We start from the raw sequence: 18,251 nt of genomic DNA, 5'->3' as shown, positions 1-18,251 counted from the left end.
TGCATTACAGGATGTTTAGCAGCAACCCTGGGCTCTACCTATTAGATGCCAATAATGGCCAGTTATGACAACCAAAAATGTCTCCAGACATTGCCCAATGTCCCTGGGGGGCAGAATCACCCCTGGTCAAGAACCACTGACTTAACAGAGATGCAGAGAAAGGCTCAGGAAATCCACCTGCTCACAGACACATTTTCTGCGTATGTATCCTTTGCTGGAGATAGATTCTTTTGACCATCTTACCCTCAGGGAGGGGAAAGGCAGTAGAAATTGCTATAAGAATTTAGAGGAGGTTTTGGTCCAAAGAGAAAAGTTCTTAACTAAGATCTGTGTATAGAGTTCTACATCAAAACTTTCTTTCTAGAACAGTTGAGTCCTTCTGACTTCACCTTGTACAACTAGATCTTTGTCATTTCACTAAGGGTGAAAATCTTATTGCTCAAATCAGTCCTGAGGTGAAGGTAAGCAGTTGGCAGGGTGGGTAGAGGGAGATGGGATGTGATAGGGGAGGAACACACAGGAAAATGCCCGTTGTTGGTAACGTTCTATCTCTCGGGTTGGGTAGTGAGTTTGTGGATGTTTATATTATTTGTTAAAATTTTATAACTGACATATATACTCCATACCTTTTTTTTATATTTCAAACATTATCATGAAATCAACTTACAATTTTTTTAAAACTGGTTTTTAGAAACTGAAATGCACATTTCTAAGTAACCCATTATTCACAGAAAAAAATTCATAAGAAATTTTAAAATACGTGGAATAAATAAAAATTTACAGAGTGCAACTAAAATCGTAGTTAGAGGAAAATGTATAGCCCTAAAATGTTTGTATTAGAGAGAAAAAAAAGACCTGAAAATTAATGAGCTAAACATTCCGCCAGCTGAGGCTCTGAGAGAGCTTACCTTGCCAGCAGCAAACAAGTGGCAGCCCTTGACAGCTTCAAAAATGTTGGGCGAGATGTCCGGCTGGGCAGGAAGGTGAGACTGTGCCAGGGACTGCTTTACTTTCTTCACGTCAACAAGACACAGAGCCCGCTCTTCTCCTAAGGAGAAAATGAACAGCTTCTTGGTCAGTGGGAGGCCGTTAAGCAAAGTCACGGGATGGCAGTTCTAATTCTATTCACAAATAAAAGCCAGCAAAGCCACACGGGTGGACTACGTTTTCCACAGATTCCTATAAGCACCGTTTAGGCCCAAGTTTTAGATCTAAAATGAAAGCATTTGGTGTCTTAGTCAAAATTCTGGGAGAAAAAAAATTCTGCAGACATGAAATTGGAGAACATGAACTGTACTTTCAAACATGTTCCCCACCAAAGTAAAAAAAGAATGTGCTAGGAACCATGAGGGGACCTTTTATATAGTTGTGCTACAGCAAGGGTTAAACTCCCTGGATTCAAAACTGTACCATGTGAAACTATGCCGTATGAAGCTATAATAGAGGGTACGTGCCATTGCCTATCTGTCCAATCCCACAGAATAGACAACACCAAGAGCAAACCCTAACGAAAACTATGGAGTTTCTGTGACAATGACACATCAATTAATGAAGGTTCATCAGTTGTAACAAATGTCCCGCTCCAGTGGGGATGTTGATCGTGGGGGGAAGCTCTACGTGTGTGGGGGAAGGGGTCTAATGGGAAATCTCTGTACTTTCTGTTTAGTTTTGCTGTGAACCTAAAATTGCTCTAAAGAAGAAAGAAAGGAGGCAGGCAGGAAAGGAAGCAAAGGAAGGAAAGCAAACAAGAAGAAAGAAACAAACAAAGCAGGCGAGCAGAGAAGAGCTGAGAGTGCAAGAAAAGCCAGGTGCTGACCCTATTACTTCAGGCCCTGAATCCATCCAGTTGTGCCTAAAACAAGACCTAACTATGGACGTTTCAAATGTTGAGCCAATCAACTACTGTTTTTCCCTTTAAAAAAAAAATAGTACCGCAAATAAAGAGAGAGAAAAAGAATTTTGCCATGATTACGCAAGAGAATAATGCCCTTGTTCTGAAGTGATACACTGAAGAACTTGGGGTCACAGCTGCAACTGACTCTCGGTTCAAAAACAGTGATAGTGTGGGCACATCTCTGCAGGGGTGGGGGGGAGAGAAAAAATGTGGCCAAACATGAACATGTGCATCTAGAAGGGTCTCTGAGAGGTCAAAGAGAAACTAGAGACAACGTACAACAGGGCAGGCAAGCTCTCAGAAGGTCATGGCTCACGGTGGGATTCACGTGATGAGGACAAAGGGTCTTCACGTGGCACAATGGTGAGATGTTCCTTGGGGCTGTCAGCCTGTGCTATCCTGGACCCCAAGGAAACGGGACTCTGAACAAAGAGAGCCATCGGCTTGGGCAGGCACAGGGACTCAGAGAAAAGAGCTGCCTCTGGTCCAGCCTGCCAACAGGAGGGCCAGCCCCCGCATTTCACAAGCATGCCCTTCGCCTTTCAAACAGTTGTCCTTACAAGTGAAGAAACAGTGCCACGGCCTGGGCCTCCCACCTGCTATCATGAGTAGCTTCTCCAGGTCCTTGATGATATAAATTTGGAAGACTGCTCCAATGCCTGGGACGTGGGTGAGGGAGTTTTTCAAGACATTCAGTGCATAGAGCCCTTCCTCGGTGCCCACCAGCACCACCTGCGAGGGCAGAAGTCCAGAGGTAGAACATAAGCATCATCTCGTCACCATCACAACCCCAAATGGTAAGGGCAACAAAGCCGACACAGCCCTTTCTTTCTTGACTGCGTGTGGCTGTTGCCAGACGCCAGCTGACAGTGACCAAAATAGGTCATTACCTGGTCGCTGAAGGGCAGTGTGCAGTTCATGTCTAGACGGTCATCACCTTCCAGTTTCAGCAGGGAGTTTCCAAGCAATTTCTTTTCACATGTGAAAGAAAAAGGAGAAAGAAAAAGAGGACATGGTGAGCTTGAACTATTCATGACTACCCAGCCAGAGAGACAAAAGCAAGAATGGAGAGAAGTTTAACACCCGGAAGAACGCGAAGTTTCTCCTGAAAAAAGCTCAGAAACCGCACATCTGCTCATCTTTTGATCTGAACTCAAAAGGCAAGACGTGAATCTTATTGCTACTTCTGGGGTGGTTGTTAATGAAGCATCAGAGTTATAACTCCGCTTGGATGTAGAAATAAATGTGTAGTAGACGTAGAGAGATTCTTGGGCAGGAGGTCAGCTGAAGCTAAAGAGGTGTCACCTGCAAAGGGTTAATAAGCCACATGGACGGCTCCTTCCCCTGCAGGCTGCAGCCACAATACAAAGCAGAGCGTCAGCAGCAAACCAACAAGCTTCTGAATCTCTTTACCTGAACCCACGCAGGCAGAAGCTCGTAGGAAATACAGTCACGGCCCTATTGCACACATATTAATGTGGATTTCAATAAAAGGTTTACACGTGTAACAACGAACAGGTCATTAAAACAAATCTACCCAGTGAGCAGAGCTCCTTATCAGGAGGCTCCTGGTTAACGATTTTCCAATCCTAACAAAGTGTTTATTAGGAGCTGAGTGTTTGAAAAGAGCTGTTGGGTCTTTGGTGCAGAAAAGGCCAATGAGCAAAGAGCCCTGTTTCTATCCTGGACCGTTCCAGGAGGAGTGCTGCCAATCAAAGCACACCTACGTTTCTAACATCTTGAGGATGAGTAGGATTTCAAACCAGCCTACGGAAGAGCAAATCGTGTGGCAGCAAGTGAGAAGGTTATGAAAGGCCTCCCTGAGGTAGGCATGGCTGGCAGCAGCCTTTTGTGCTGCATCATGACCAAAGTGCTTGTAACTTAAGCCGTTAAACCGAATAAACTTATCAGAGTAAACGAGAGAGGATTTCCTTCTAAGCACACGAGCTGCTGTGTTGCTATCGTGAAGGTCTCTGGCACCCCACGAGTTGGCTGACGGTGCTGACTCCCCCATTCTAAAGGGCTGTGGCGGGAGCACCTGTGATGCCAGACACGCCGCCTCAGAGCCTGTCTCTCTATCACCACAAAACTCCAGGGCATGCCAGTCTCCAGCTGTCACCCTCCAGAGAAGGAGGCCAAGGGACATCATGGCAGCCAGCAGGACTCCCACCAGGTCAGCCCACTTTGCAAAGACAAGCTCCAGTGCCCGTTTTCATACTCACAGCATCGGCTTCTGCTTTTTCCCTAGAAACTCTCCCACCTGCGACAACTGATTCTAAGGCGGTGACCCAGCGCTGTTTGTCGGGGAAGCTGGGAGCTAGCAAGTAGAGGGTTCTCCCAGGCCAGCAGGTGGTGTGGGGGTGAGATTCCATCTTCAGTATGTATGGAACATCTAGGAGATTCGACAGAGAACACAGGGTTGGGTGTGGATTTCCCCCACTCCCGCTGGGACGGAGGGCCCTGAAATAGCAGAGATTGTGCCAAGTCCCAGGTACGGCGAAGACAGGGGACTTGAGATGGGTGGGCCTGCTCTGCAGGCCAGTTGCCCATGTGGCCCCCCTCCTGCCCATGCTGATGTATCAAGCTCAAGCCCACCTCCGGGGTGGGGCTCCCCCACGTCTCCTCACCTGCTTTGGCTGTATTTGCAAGTTCAGAAGCACCAACGGCGCCATGAATAGATACGTCCCCGTCGGGAAGGCACAGCTCAAATTCTTCCACCGGCCTCTGTCCAGCTTGGTGCAAACAGGAAGGGCAGAAAGAAAAACCAAAGAACAGGAACAAGAACAAGGGGGAGAAGAGAGGAGAAGAGAAAGAGGGGGAGGGGCGAGAGAGACAGTATGCGTGGAAAGACAGGCAGGCACACGAGAACAAAGGAGGAAAGGGTGTGCAGAGAAGGCAGAGAGGGAAGATAAAAAAAAAATAATGTGTGTCAGATGAGTAGCACAGTCAAATTTCTGATGACGATGCGGATTTATGGGTTAGTTGACTGAGGCAGAAGTTCTCGGAAGGTGTATTAGCAGGTAGAATCTTCGGGGCAGCACCCTGCAGGGTCTTCAGAGGGGAGACCTATAGACGTGAGTATCGTACCAATAACCTTTAGCGAAGTCATTTGGTTTTTAATTTTCAAAAATGGAACATCGCAGAAGGCTTGCAACGCAGTCCGAAAAATAAAGCCTTCACGCCGAGACTGGGGAGACCTGGGTCAACCGCGTGCAATGAAATTCCCCCTGAACCACTAATTTACCTTCTCTGGCTTCATTGTCATAAATGAGGACTTTCGATCCCTCCAGGACAATGTACTTCCGGTCCCAGCCTTGCTGTCCTCGTTTGTTATTCCTGGGAAAATAGAGATGGAGGAGAAATGTTTGAACTTGGAAGAATCGGGTGGGAGGAAGGGGGCGGGGGTGGGGAGGAAATCCTAGACAAGACTTCCCTAGAATTCCCTAGAAAACACCAGGGATGGGAATGGCTTGTGGCCTTCCATGCCCGTGTCAGGAATGAAAAACTTCCTTCCACCCCTCTAGGTTCTATGGCTGGCCTAGGAATTCAACTGACATCAGACAGATGAGCAGGAAACAGGCATACACATTGTGTTTTACATGTACGTGGGCATTTCCATAAGAGAACAGAGGTCCCCAAAGCAGATAGGCCCAAAAGCTCGTCTACTCGGTCGAACCGAGTCATCACTGTGAACCAGTGACTGAAATGCACAGGGGGGCTATAGAAACATGGGGTTACTTTAACAGGGCCTGTCTGCAGATTTCTCTAGGCTGGCCTGGACTCCCCGCCTCTGGTGACTAAAAGGTGTCTTTTCCCCTGGGATGTGGAAGGGCAGTTTTGACGTGGCAGTTTCATGTCCTCCTTTCAGGAAGAGAAAGGGAGGTCACAGTGTCCGTCTCGTGCCTGCTGTTTTCTCAAGTGCCTTTAGCTCAAAATAATCTCTATCCCAGAGCGGCCTCTTTTGGGGTAGCATGTTCTGCCACTCTTCACCAGTACCCGCCCCAGCCCGAGCCACCCTGCAGTGATACCTGGGCACCTTCATCCACCCTTCCAGGTGCAAGCTGCTGCTGGGCTCCTTGGTCTGGAGACCTGGGGAGTTCATTTTGTCACGGCAGAAGGCCTCAGTGAAGTGCATGGCATATTCGGCGGGCAGGCCACAGGTAGCTGGCAAGCACGTGGAGCACTTTGGATGACACATCACCTGACATTCTAGGGCAAAGCAATGAACAACCTGAAAAGCTGCCTGGTGGATCCTGGACCATTTCCTTCCTCCAGCAGCCAACCCCCTGCCGGCTCAGTCAGCTTGGCCCTGTCATCCACGTAACACCTAACTTGCCCAGGAGCCAGGCTCCTACAGAGAGAGGAAATGAGAGAGCCAAGTGTTCTCAGCCCCATTTTCCTGGTTTCTCCCAGGCTGTCACAAACAGGTGTGTGTAAAGGATACATTTGCACGTTTCAGTTGGAGCAGGCACACAGCCTAAAGGTAGGGTGAGACCAGGTGGGTGAAAAGAAGGCTGGAAATTAACAAAGCCCAAGGCATTTTGCACAGGGAGTTGGAGACATGAGCTGAAAACAGGTATAAACTCACTCTTTTCACGGGAGAAAAATAGCATCCTCCCACTGAAACTAAAAGCTTGCAAATGAATGCACTGCATGAGAAGGAATTTAAAACGGAAAAAAAAACCACCTCCACTGGATAGACTTCTTTAGATGGAGACACACAGGTGCCCATGACGAACGCACAGCCGCTGCTCTTACCGAGACATTTGGATGCCTGGCGTCCAAAGTGCACAGTATCTAGACACACAGCACACTTGGTGGCTCGCATGTTCAGTCCTACGTTAAATCGGTGAGGAATATTGTGGTGCATGCGTTCCTTAAGACGCCGACTGAATTCTGGAGGAAAATGTTTAAAGCTCATTAGAGTGCTGCAAATTATACCATCAAGAAAGTGAAACGACAACCCACAGAACGGGGAAAAACAACAACTTGCAAATCAGATCTCTGACATGGGACTATATAAAGAACCCTTACAAATTCAATAATAAAAAGACAAGTAACCCAATTTAAAAATGAGCAAAGGATTTGAATAGGCATCTCTCCAAAGAAGATAAACAAATGACCCACAAGCAAATGAAAAGATGATCAATTTCATTAGTCATCAGGGAAACACAAATCAAAACCAAAATGAGATACCAGTTCACGCTCCCTAGGAAGTCTAGAATTAAAAATATTGAAAATAAGTGTTGGTGAGGATGTGGGGAAACTGGAACCCTCATACATGGTTGGTGGGAATGTAAAACAGCATAGCCACTTTGGAACCCAGTCCGAAAGTTCCCAGAAAAGTTAAACAGGATTACCATATGATCCAGAAATTCCACTCATAGGTATATGCCCAAGAGAACTAAAAACATATGTAGCCACAAAAATCTGGACACAAATGTTCATAGCAGCACTATTTATGATTGCCAAAAAAACGGAAACAACCCAAATATCCATCAATGGATTAATTGATAAACAAGATGAACTATTCATACAATAGAATATTTATCCAGCCATGAAAAAGGAAGTGCTAATATACGCTACAACATGGGTGAACCTCAAAAAAATTATGCTCAGTGAAAAAAGCCAGACACAAAAGGCCACATGTGGTACGAATCCATTTTTATGAAATGTCCAGAATAGCAAATCCATAGAGATACAAAGCAGAAGTGTGATTCCCAGAGACTGGAAAGAAGGGGAAATGGGAAGTGACTGCTTATGGGGATAGAATATTTTGGGGTGAAAAAGGGTGGGGCCAAAAAAATGTTCAAAAATTAGAATGTGACGTTTGTACAACCTGGTAAATGTAACAAAAAAAAACACTGAATTGTACATTTCAAATAAGGAGATAGTGTGGTATGTGAATTTCTCTCAATAAAGTTGTTCAACTACTAGACCAGGTTAATTACTGCTTGGGAAACTATTAACACTAACAGATGCAGCTAGATTTATATGAATGAACTTAAAATCTCCACTACCTGGTCATTAGGAATTAGGGTTCTTTAAAGAACATTACCAGTAGGAGATTGACGATGTGATAGTATAGATGTTTGTGGGCTTTTACAAAGAAACATATGCTTTTAAGTCAAATGACTGTAAATATTTTAGTCATGAGCACTTTGTGTTCCAGATGAAATCATGTATCTAGAGCATCTCAGAATCCAGTTTAAAAATCACTATTATGAATTACAGAATTTCTAATTATTAAATATAGAAACTGACTGAAGAATTCTCCCTTTATGTCGTCCTTTCATGAATAACCTCCTTTTGTGAAAAACCCAACTTTTAATCTTCAAAACACCGATTCTTATGTTAATATTCCTGTCTGTTAAAATTCAGATTGATTTTTTTTTTTTCATTGAATAGGCCCCTTCTCAATAATAACCTTGAACTAATTAAAGGCAGCTTTCAATGGAGAGAAAAGCTCAGGCTCCAAATTTCTGAATCCAAATTGTGTTCTCCATATAACGCCATCCCCCTCCGTCACGAAATTGGAAGGAATAAATAACATGCACGCACTTTGAAACTGCTCGCGTGCGACACACCCAAAGGAGGTGCTTAGTGTCACCAAACTACTCAGGTGACCACTACTCAGTGATCACTATGCAGCTGTGTCAATGGATGCCAGGGCCAGAAACCACTCTTTCCTGTGTTACCATCACCATTTTGATGTCTTTAAGAGAAAAGCTCTTTGATGCAGGGTTATATAAACACAGGAAACATGATGACATCACCATTAAAGAAAAACAACAACAAAATGCTATCCAGATTTACACCTAAAGTAGGTTTGATGGTGATACCATGACGCTAAATGACAGCTCTACTCCATTCGGCCTAAGACTTTCCAAACCACCTTCCTTGGCCTCGATGTCCTTTTCATCTCTAGGCGATCAGAGTACTTTTGAGACCACAAAGAAAACTCCTTACACTGTTAGTAGGAATATATTAGGTTGGTGCAAAAGTAATTGCGGTTTAAAAGGTTATAAAAATTGCAAACACCGCAATTACTTTTGCACCAACCTAATAAATTGGCAGAAACTATCAACACTCAAACTGCACATAACCTTTAAACCCAACGATTTAGTTCTTAAGAACGTATCCTACAACCAAAATGCCCATAGAGGGGCGAGACGTGGGTGTGTATGGTAACAAACAATTGGAAATAACCTAAATGTCCATCAATAGGGGTCCGACTTCATAGGTGAATCGTATACCCACACTGTGGAATACTATGCAGCCCTTTAAAAGGATGAGGTCCACCCACGTGTGTGAATATGAAGCGGCCTAAGATGACATTCTAACTGAAAGAAGAAAGGTGTTTTGCACTGTGTAGCATAGTGTGCTATGATATTTACAAGAGAACAAAGGGCTGAGAAAAATATGCTTATTTTCTTATACTCTTTAAATGTAATTATATAAGATATATGGATAATATAGACATGCAATTCCATGCATGAACTATTGCTGGAAGAATACAATGGCTGATTCTGGGTAAGGGAACTAGGATTGGGGGGGATGGGAGAAGACTTCCTGCTCAGTCTTTATCCCTAAATATTATTACTTATCATTTTTACCATATGTTTGCGTTTCTTAGTCGATGGGGGGGAAAAAATGTTGACCAAAAAAAAAAAATTGTTGACAAAACCCAGATGGCTGCTTGGGAACGTACCCTCTGGTGTTGAAGACTCCTTTCTGCGGCTGGATGGCGGGGCGAGCAGGCTCATGGCACTGGGCTGGTGCTCAGGCGACCGCACGATGGCAGACATGGCAATCTGCTGCCTCGCAGTGGCTGGAGTAGATGGGTGAGGGTGGTCTGCCGCTTTCCGGTGAGCAGCTGGGGAGACAGTTCAATGCCTTTCGATTAGCCGGGCCATCTAGAGGCCCAAGCCCAGCGGACTGGGCTATCTTTTCAAGGACCCCAAACCAAAAAGACACGGCTTGTACCAAGTCGGCCACACCAAGGATGCCGTGAATGTTTCAGACTTGGGATGTGCGGACTGAAAGCTTATGGGCCATAAATACTGATGCTGAACGAATCCCGGACAATCTCCTTGAGATCGGTCCTCCGCCTTTTCACAGCACTTTGCATAGAGAGCCTCCCTACCTTCCTCCCGGGCGGACCGGAGCTCGATGCGGGTCTTCTGAAGGGCTTCCTCTAGCTCTGCACAGCGAGCTTTCTCCTTCTCCAGAGCCACCTTCAGCTCATTGTACTGCAGAGGAACCTGTGTGGGCAAAGCAGGGTCCTCTTTCCGTCGACTAAATAAACCCTAGCAATGGAAACAGAGATATCTCCTAACTCCTGGAAACTGGCACTTTAAACTAGCTAAAGGGACTCTGACTCGGGAGGGGCACACCACGAAAGCCAGGAACATACTCACTGTAAGCGGATTTAGTGAAAATGGCATATGAAGGGGGGAAAGGGGGGAGACTGAGTCCCAGCCCATTCCAGCCGGCTGGAAAAAAAAAATAGGGGTGCGGAAGTTTTCACCAAGAGGGTTAAAGATGCTTGAATTGCCACCACCTCTTCCTTGATCATTCCCAAGAAGGAATCCACTTCCCGATTCTTTACCCTCATAAAATGGAAGTGGAGGAGGGAGTCAGGAGAGATGGTTCAGAAATCACTCTTGCCTTGAATTTGTCTCATGATGCTTGGTTACAAGACACAGAGAAGAGTGTTTAAAAACAAAACAAAACACGGAGTTTGCTAAAATGATGTCAAAACAAGGGACTTCAAAAAAATGCAAATGGAACGTGGAATGTACGTGGAAGAAAAAAAGGAAAACAGAATAATGCGACTGAAAAAAAGTAACAAAAAAAACCACAATGGAAACACCCTAACTACATCAAGTGACATAATCCGATAACAGTCCACTGCTAAAATAAAAAAGATTAAATATCATGAGCATAACCAGCACAGACAGTCACACAGCATGCAAGACACTCCTCCCCGGCAGCGACCACTTAGGAGGTGGCTGCTTCCGAGTGTAGCTCTCCTCCCCTTCAGCGCTGGGAACAAACACTGACACCAACTACCCACTTCTGTCCACTCCTCATTATTCTAAGTCATCAGAGGCCCTTCCTGTAAAACTGCTGCCACTGCTACTCTGGTGCAGGAATGGCTTTGGAAGGAAACTGGGAGCTCCTCAGAGACCTTTTAAAACTGAGAACACTTGGCTAAACCCAGTAGGAGGGCTTCTGTGGTTTAGGGAAGCGTGTTTTGGGCTTATTAAAAGAAATCTTCCCATGTGTAGCTATATATAAAACCTTGTCCATAGCTGTTTCTTCATGTCGGGTTTTTTTGGCGTTTGTTTTTTATTTTGTTTTTAGCCACAGTTTTTAATTTGTCTATGACAACTTTCAGTGGATGCAGCAGTGCTCGGTGGAGGGTATACGTGTCCAGTCGGGCACTTAAGGCAGATCACTTCAACTCTCTGGGTCCTAGTCTGTTCGTGAGCCAATCAAAAGGACTGGCCAGATGATATCTAGTCTTTTCTAGAGCCCCATACATGTGACCTGTAATCTCTCTAGAATCTTCACACATGGCCTGTAATCTCTCTAGAGCCCAATACACGTGATCTGTAATCTCTCCAGAGTTCCATACACTTGATTTGTAATCTCTCCCGAGTTTCATACACGTGATCTGTAATCTCTCTAGAGTCCCATCCAGGGGAGCTGAGAACCCCTCTGGAGTCCTATGTAGTGACCTGCCTATAAACCTTTCTCTCTACTACCACCCCTGCCCCAGCTGCTTAGGAAAAAGAAAAATCACTCCCTTAACAGACAGGCACAATTTTAAAGGCCATGAACATAGTTTGTTACATACTTGATAATGATACCCTCTCTTTAAGGGCTATTCTGATGCTCTCAAAACCTATTTTTCAGCCCCCAAATAAGAAAATGTACATTTTGTTTTCTTCGATGTTCCTTGGATTGGCTATCACCATGGTATTCACTGAATCTTAATGATATGACAAAAATGTCAACTCCCCACTTTCCCAACACTTTGACCCACCTTTTTCTTTTTAGCAGGTTGGTCCATTTTGGCTTGCAGAAAATCAATGAGTTTGGTTTGTTGAGAAATAGTACCTTCCATTTTCACCTTTTCATGAGAATAGAGAACCTAAAATTCATGAAAACAAAAACAGCCTCAGACCCAGAAAGAAGTATGCTTTTAAATTTGGTACTTTAAGAAAATTAAAAAGTTGTTAGGATGCTAGCACGTGAAACTTCAACACAAGCACACAGGTTCAATATTTCTTTACTTCATCTTATAGAAAAAAAAAAGAAAAAAAAAAGGATTGATGGATGGATAGGGAGGTAAAAAAGTAAAAATAGCAAGTGGTTAATAGTAGAATCTAAGGGGTAATCATAATAGAAATTTTCCAACGTCTCTAAATGTTTGAAAATTTTCGTAATGAAATATTTGGGGGAAATACACAAGAGCGCACAACATAAAGATCCTGGCCATCTCACTAGATGGCTTTTAGCCATCACGCTTGGCCTCCACAGACGATTTTTAAGTAAATTCCCTTTGCCAGGTCTCACCTGAATGTTTTCTAGCTGATATTCCAGATCGCTCCTTTCTGTCTTCAGCAGATCAGCCCGATCTAGAGCTTCTTGCAGCCCTTGAGTCAGACGGAAAATATGACTCTTCTGCAGGTCCATCTGCTGCTGTAACTTGGCTTGCTGGTGGGAAGAAAGGCCAGAGAAAGGCTCCGTCCGTACCACTCATAACACGACTCGTTCCCATACTGTTCCTATTACCAAACTAATTTCAGGCCTGGCACCAAAAGTCCAGCTTCTGAAATCATCTCATTCCAGAATTACCAATTGTCTTCTAGTCCAAAATGATGTATGCACGGTTTCAAAGAATTTGCACAGAAATCGCTGATGGCCAGCAAGTCACAGGATGCCCTCCATACCAGGAGGTCCACGCTGGGGGGTCTGCCTTCCCAGTCAGAATTGCAATTAAGGGTACGTTGGTACTTTAGAGTCTGAGCTATCCACATCGACATCTAAGGCAGTGCGACTTAGTACCTTGACAACTAAGTTCCAATTTGTCCTTATTTTTCATTTTTTGGATTTCAGTTATGAGAAATCGCTTTGCCCGGCAGTGTGGAATATCCAAAGGGGGATCACATCACCTCTACCTTATAGGGCACCTCATCAGGATGAGGAACCCCAACAAGCACACCAATAGCCGTAATTGTAGGAGATATTTCTACAGTGTGGAGAGGAAGGAAGAGGAAGACCCCAGATTCAGTACAAGCATTGGTAAAACCAAAAAAATAAAAAACTCAATTTCGTATATTGGAAATAGTTTTGTGCTGGAAATCTCTCCAATTTTTATAATGGAAGTCAACCGAAAAATAGGGCAGGCTATCAAGACACTGGTTACATGGCTCTCTCTCCTAACATGCTTGTTTGTAAAAGGCAGGAGAGAGAGCAGCTATCCAGACAAGATACTGCTAGATTTCATCCAACCCCTGGGTTACAGCCTAACCACACTTGCTGTGGCCCAAATACTCTATTCCCTGGCAGCCTAAACCCTCTACAGACTTAAGGACAAGTTGCTAATAAAGAGCAATACACATCAGCATGGGGGTTTTCTAACAGACAATGTTCTCAGGCCCAGCAGGCCGAGAGCCACTGACCTCAGAATTCGCTGGCCCTCTCTCTCCGTCTTACTGCACTTCCCTCCATCTATGTTTTTCTTTCCATTTCTACTCCTCACCTGCCTTTGCTCTTGCGAGGTAGCTGATTCCTTGAGGCATCACAGTGTCAGAGAACGAAGCTGGGCTTTGGAAGATTAGAGACCCTGGCTTAAACAATGACTTTAACATTTATTCGTCAATGACCATGGGCATCTCTTACTGCCTCTTGGAGACTCAGTTTCTTCAACTGAAAGTGGATGTAATAACCCCCCCCCCCCCCATCACGGGGTGACATACTGAGCACCATGCCCAGCATATAGTAGGTACTTAATGAAGTTTCGTGCTATCTCCTTTGTCCTTCTTTCTTGCCCCATCCAGTTCAGGTGCTCTCCTCTCTTCCCCATTTGCCTTTCCTGCCACAACTTACTCTGCTAGCCCCTCCCCCATCAGCCCTCCACAAGGCAAGAGATACTGTTACTAACCAGACATCACCTGGCCTGGGTGCCAACCTGGAATTTCTGAATCAAACCACAGAATCCCCTAAAATTAGAACAATAGTAAAAAAAAAGGAAGGAAAACAGCTAAGACAACCTCTAACCTCTTCAAGGGAGCTTTCTTCCCCTGTGGCATAAGCGATTTCTTCTGCAAATTACTCTCTTTAGTTTCTTTCCACTATTTCAGGACAACATTAATTACTAGGCAGGAAGCAGAGAAGCAAGTGCTGGGGACGAGAATCTGTTTGGTGACAACCAGGCCCAAAATATTTTTCTAGAATAAACATACCAACTGTCCATTAGCTTTCCAAGAAATAGGCTGCCCATTCACCATAATAAAATAAAAAAAAATAAAAAAAAAGTAAGAGTGACATTTGCAATCAATGAATTGTTTTTCAAACCATGTATACCTGCTTCCCAGGGAGAGGCAAATGGAGGCTATTCCTGGTCAGTGTTAGACTACAACGAAGGCTTTAGCTATGGGCTTAGATCTGTCCAACAATTTTATGAGGGTGACACGACACTGGGAGGCAATATGAAGGATGTGGATGACAGAAACCAGAGCGTAAAACCCCTCAGGTGGCTGAAAGGATGTGTCAAAACCAACTAGAGATAGTTCAATAGGGTGGTGTTTTAAAAACAAAACTAAATAAATACAGAACATAAAGATGTAAAAAAAAAATTTTTTTTTCTGGAAGGGCAGGTGGCAACTTAACAGGTCAACGGGTGTCAGTGGTGTGATAAAACCACCCAAAGTACCCAGGTCGTCGGGAGCGATTTACAGAGTCCAGAAGGGAGGTGGAGATATCCCACTGTATTCTGCTCTTCAGACCCCATGGACTCCTAGAAACTCTCTTTGGAAAGATAACTGTACCAGAAAAGAACATCGCCACCTTGAAATGTTTCATTTGGAAAAGACAAGGCGATTTGGAGTGGGAGAGCTATTTAGATATCTAATCAGCAGCTGGAGATAATAAAAGGAGTTACAGAATTGTTGCAAGGACTATACGCATTGTTTCATGTAAAGTACTCAGGAAGGCACCTGGCACATAGTAAGTGGTAATTAAACGTTATTTTAATTAATAATCAAGTACTTTGAATACTGATCTCCTATTTTGTTGGAAATATCAGACTACTCTCTATTTTCAAATGTTTCAACTTAATAGAACCAATGGATGGAAGTTATAGGCTTTAGTTCAAAATAAAAAGAGACTTTCTAAAAAGCAGAGTTTCTGAAAAATGGGTTGCGATCTCCAAAGTCACTGTTAAGTATTTAGGCCAAGGTTTAAGGAAGTGAGGAATGTTGGGAAAAGGACTCTCTTCCTTGGACAGGAGATGACTTTGACCACGATTAGTAAACGGACTTTCATCTCCAGCATTACTTCCAGTGAACTGATAGTGGCCGTACTGTGCCGTGCCGAGAAAGCTTCTGAGGCCATCTCGGGCCCACGAGGAAAGATTTGGGAGACAGATCCATTAGTAAAGTCTGCCAGGGGCAGGGATAAAGAGAGCAGAGGTACAAGTGCTGGCAATTTGGACTAGATGACACATCAAAATCCTTTCCAGCTCTGAGACTTTGATTCTGGCCTCGTTTACGAATGAGTCTCTGTGCCTAATGAAGAGAGCGGCTGGGTTGAGCCCTTGGTCACGTGCTTACAGAGCGCACACCACAGGCAAGGATCCTGGCCATATCCGGACAATAAAGATCATTCTTTGTTTCACAGTGATTTCGACTGTGAGTGAAATCTGCCTCCAACTCAATGTCAGCCAGATGTCTGTGCTCAAACATCTATCTGTGAGGTATAGACCGGGAAACCGGAAACGTTCTCATGTAGTTTAGAAGTGAGAATCAGGGGACTGAATCAGGATACCAGCTGTCTATTCCTAGCGTTGTCACTGACTCACCATGTAACCTTGGACCAAAGTATGGAGCTGTCAACCTCCCTTCCTCAGGAGGAAAATAGGACAGGCGAGATCACTGATTATTTCTGTTCTTTCTGTTTCCAACAGGTGCCTATTCATTCCTGATGAAAGTCTCTATTTGACCACCAGATAGACTTTTAAAGTTTCTACTGTAGTGTTCTTAGTGCTGCCTTCGGCGAACTTCCCACTGATGCATATACCTGGGGCGCCAAAAAAATGTAAACCAGTGGACACTTTGGTCAACATTGCTCAAGCAGCAGTTTGTCATAATCAGAAAAATCTGAACGCTGATGGGAACCACTTTGAGTACCTCTTGTCATTGCAGAAGTCAAACGTGACTCACATTTATCTTTTGTTATCAGTATAGATTGAGTATGACAATTTTAATACAGTTTTTTCCTTTCTGAAAATGTGTATACATGTTTTTGGCACCCTCTGTATTTAATGCACTTTACTTAAAGCTTTTCATTGTTTATTTAAAACTTTTCATCATATCAAATTTAGCCATTTTTAAGTGTACAGTTCAGTGGCAATAAGGACAGTGACATTGTTTTGCTACCACTACCATCTCCATCTCCTGGATTCTCCCAAACTCCCACCCATATTTTTTAAAGTATCGTTCTCTCAAACATTTCATACTTACCTGCAAAATTTTTGACCCACTTTTCAAACTTAATGGTATAGCAATATTATTTCTACCAGCAGAGCCCTTTGGGGACTATGGGTACCATACAATAAAACCTCAATTCAGCAGAATAGGTACTCTGGTTAATTGAACTGTCAGGCTCACTGTGGGTTAAACAGAACACTCTTAGAGCCAACTTCTCATGAAATATCTTTACCTTTATAAAGTGCATTTGTCCTGGTGGGTCAATTCTAGTGAACAAAGCAGAATCATTAATGATCCAACACAGAGGGCTTTGGTTGGGAGTTGGAAGTAGGTATCACTTTAATTACCAATTTTTAGATCTCTGCTAAAAAGTACAGCAAATAACATAAGGGATGGGTTTAGGAGATCAATTTGAGCTTTTCATTTGATGTCTCAAAAGCAGAGCCTAATTTTTTTAATTGAATTAACTGAATGTTCAAAAGTTTTCATGAAATTTGGTACTCTGCATAATCTGATCAAGTCTCTGCCCTGTGCGTGAAGCTATTTTGCATGGATGTTTTATCAGCCTGAAAACTTAATATGCTTTGGATATTAAGGGCAATTTAACTCAACATTCATTCACCCACATATTTAATAAACTTCCACTTGGCACATACTCACCATGGGCTCAACACGCTATTAAGCACCATGTGGGAGGACACAAATGACAAAGAGACCGTCTGGCCTTCCTGACAGTCTTTGAATGTGTTAAATACCTTCAAGAAAGTATTAACTGACCACCTTACTCTTCCTCAAAAATTCCAAATGCAAAATCTGAACATCGAATTTGGATCTGCTCACTTGAACACAACAAATTTTCACTTTTGAAATTCCACCTGGCTCTATTTACCTGGTGTTTTACACTCACTCACCTCCTCCAGAAGCCTCTGTTTGAGCTCGCGTTCAGTCTCCAGTTTCTGTTGTAAACTGCGGGCATTCATTTCAAGCATAGCATGTTTCTTCTCCAGATCGTTGAGCTGCACATTTGGAAAAATTGACCATGATACCACATTTAGAAATGTAGGATGCTAATAACTTTTGCAAATATCCACAAACCTTCACATGTAAAGAATAATCAAGTTCTAAAGGTCAGAACGTAAATACTGTTTTTCAAAAGTGTACCACAAAAGTCCACGTCACAGATAAGCTTTATATAGGTTATTCTTTGAAGACAGAATATTATGTCTGATGTGTGTGTGTGTGTGTGTGTGTGTGTAACTGTGACTAGTTCTAAGAGGATAAATGCTCAAGAATTTATCGATCTGACGTACTTTGGCTGAATTAAATAATAGGCATATGCTGACTGCTTACTACTTGCCCAGGATAATACCAAGGGCTTTGGAGATGAAAGGATGGACAAGCTCTCTCAAGGATCTCACATCAAGTCAAAGGCAGAGAGTGGTCCGTAAGTAGACACATACACAAATAATGTGACTGCTTTGTAAGATGATAATTTTGATAAGAGAGGTATGGAGAAGAGAAATTCATCCTGAATTACCAGGTATCAAGAAAAGATAGTAAAAAAAAAAAAAGAAAGAAAGAAAAGATAGTATCAGAATGTCTGGAGTCATAAAAGGATGGGTAGGACTTTGCTG

General features: G+C 43.6%; 1 protein-coding gene across 18 annotated transcripts in view; it reads right to left on the bottom strand.

Moving 5' to 3' along the window:
- The window catches only part of CIT (citron rho-interacting serine/threonine kinase), a 154,027-nt gene that overhangs the window by 13,408 nt on the left and 122,368 nt on the right, over nucleotides 1-18,251 (bottom strand). For 6 of the 18 annotated variants that reach the window (XM_019753968.3, XM_074321905.2, XM_074321906.2 and 3 more), the window contains 14 exons: nucleotides 17,529-17,633; nucleotides 12,482-12,622; nucleotides 11,949-12,056; nucleotides 10,041-10,203; nucleotides 9,606-9,770; nucleotides 6,653-6,790; nucleotides 5,923-6,103; nucleotides 5,139-5,230; nucleotides 4,522-4,626; nucleotides 4,117-4,286; nucleotides 3,308-3,352; nucleotides 2,785-2,865; nucleotides 2,491-2,626; nucleotides 909-1,048 (listed from right to left, as the gene is read on the bottom strand). In XM_019753968.3, the coding sequence (XP_019609527.2) occupies nucleotides 909-1,048; nucleotides 2,491-2,626; nucleotides 2,785-2,865; nucleotides 3,308-3,352; nucleotides 4,117-4,286; nucleotides 4,522-4,626; nucleotides 5,139-5,230; nucleotides 5,923-6,103; nucleotides 6,653-6,790; nucleotides 9,606-9,770; nucleotides 10,041-10,203; nucleotides 11,949-12,056; nucleotides 12,482-12,622; nucleotides 17,529-17,633 (1,770 nt within the window). The remainder of the gene's footprint in view (nucleotides 1-908; nucleotides 1,049-2,490; nucleotides 2,627-2,784; nucleotides 2,866-3,307; nucleotides 3,353-4,116; nucleotides 4,287-4,521; nucleotides 4,627-5,138; nucleotides 5,231-5,922; nucleotides 6,104-6,652; nucleotides 6,791-9,605; nucleotides 9,771-10,040; nucleotides 10,204-11,948; nucleotides 12,057-12,481; nucleotides 12,623-17,528; nucleotides 17,634-18,251) is intronic. The other 12 variants (XM_074321908.2, XM_074321910.2, XM_088800975.1 and 9 more) reach the window with 3 other exon arrangements.

This window comes from Rhinolophus sinicus, chromosome 9 (genome assembly GCF_057876585.1).
Source record: "Rhinolophus sinicus isolate RSI-liver-muscle chromosome 9, RSI-T2T, whole genome shotgun sequence".
In the NCBI taxonomy this organism is placed as follows: domain Eukaryota; kingdom Metazoa; phylum Chordata; class Mammalia; order Chiroptera; family Rhinolophidae; genus Rhinolophus; species Rhinolophus sinicus.
This window is presented reverse-complemented; position numbering and strand designations above follow the sequence as displayed.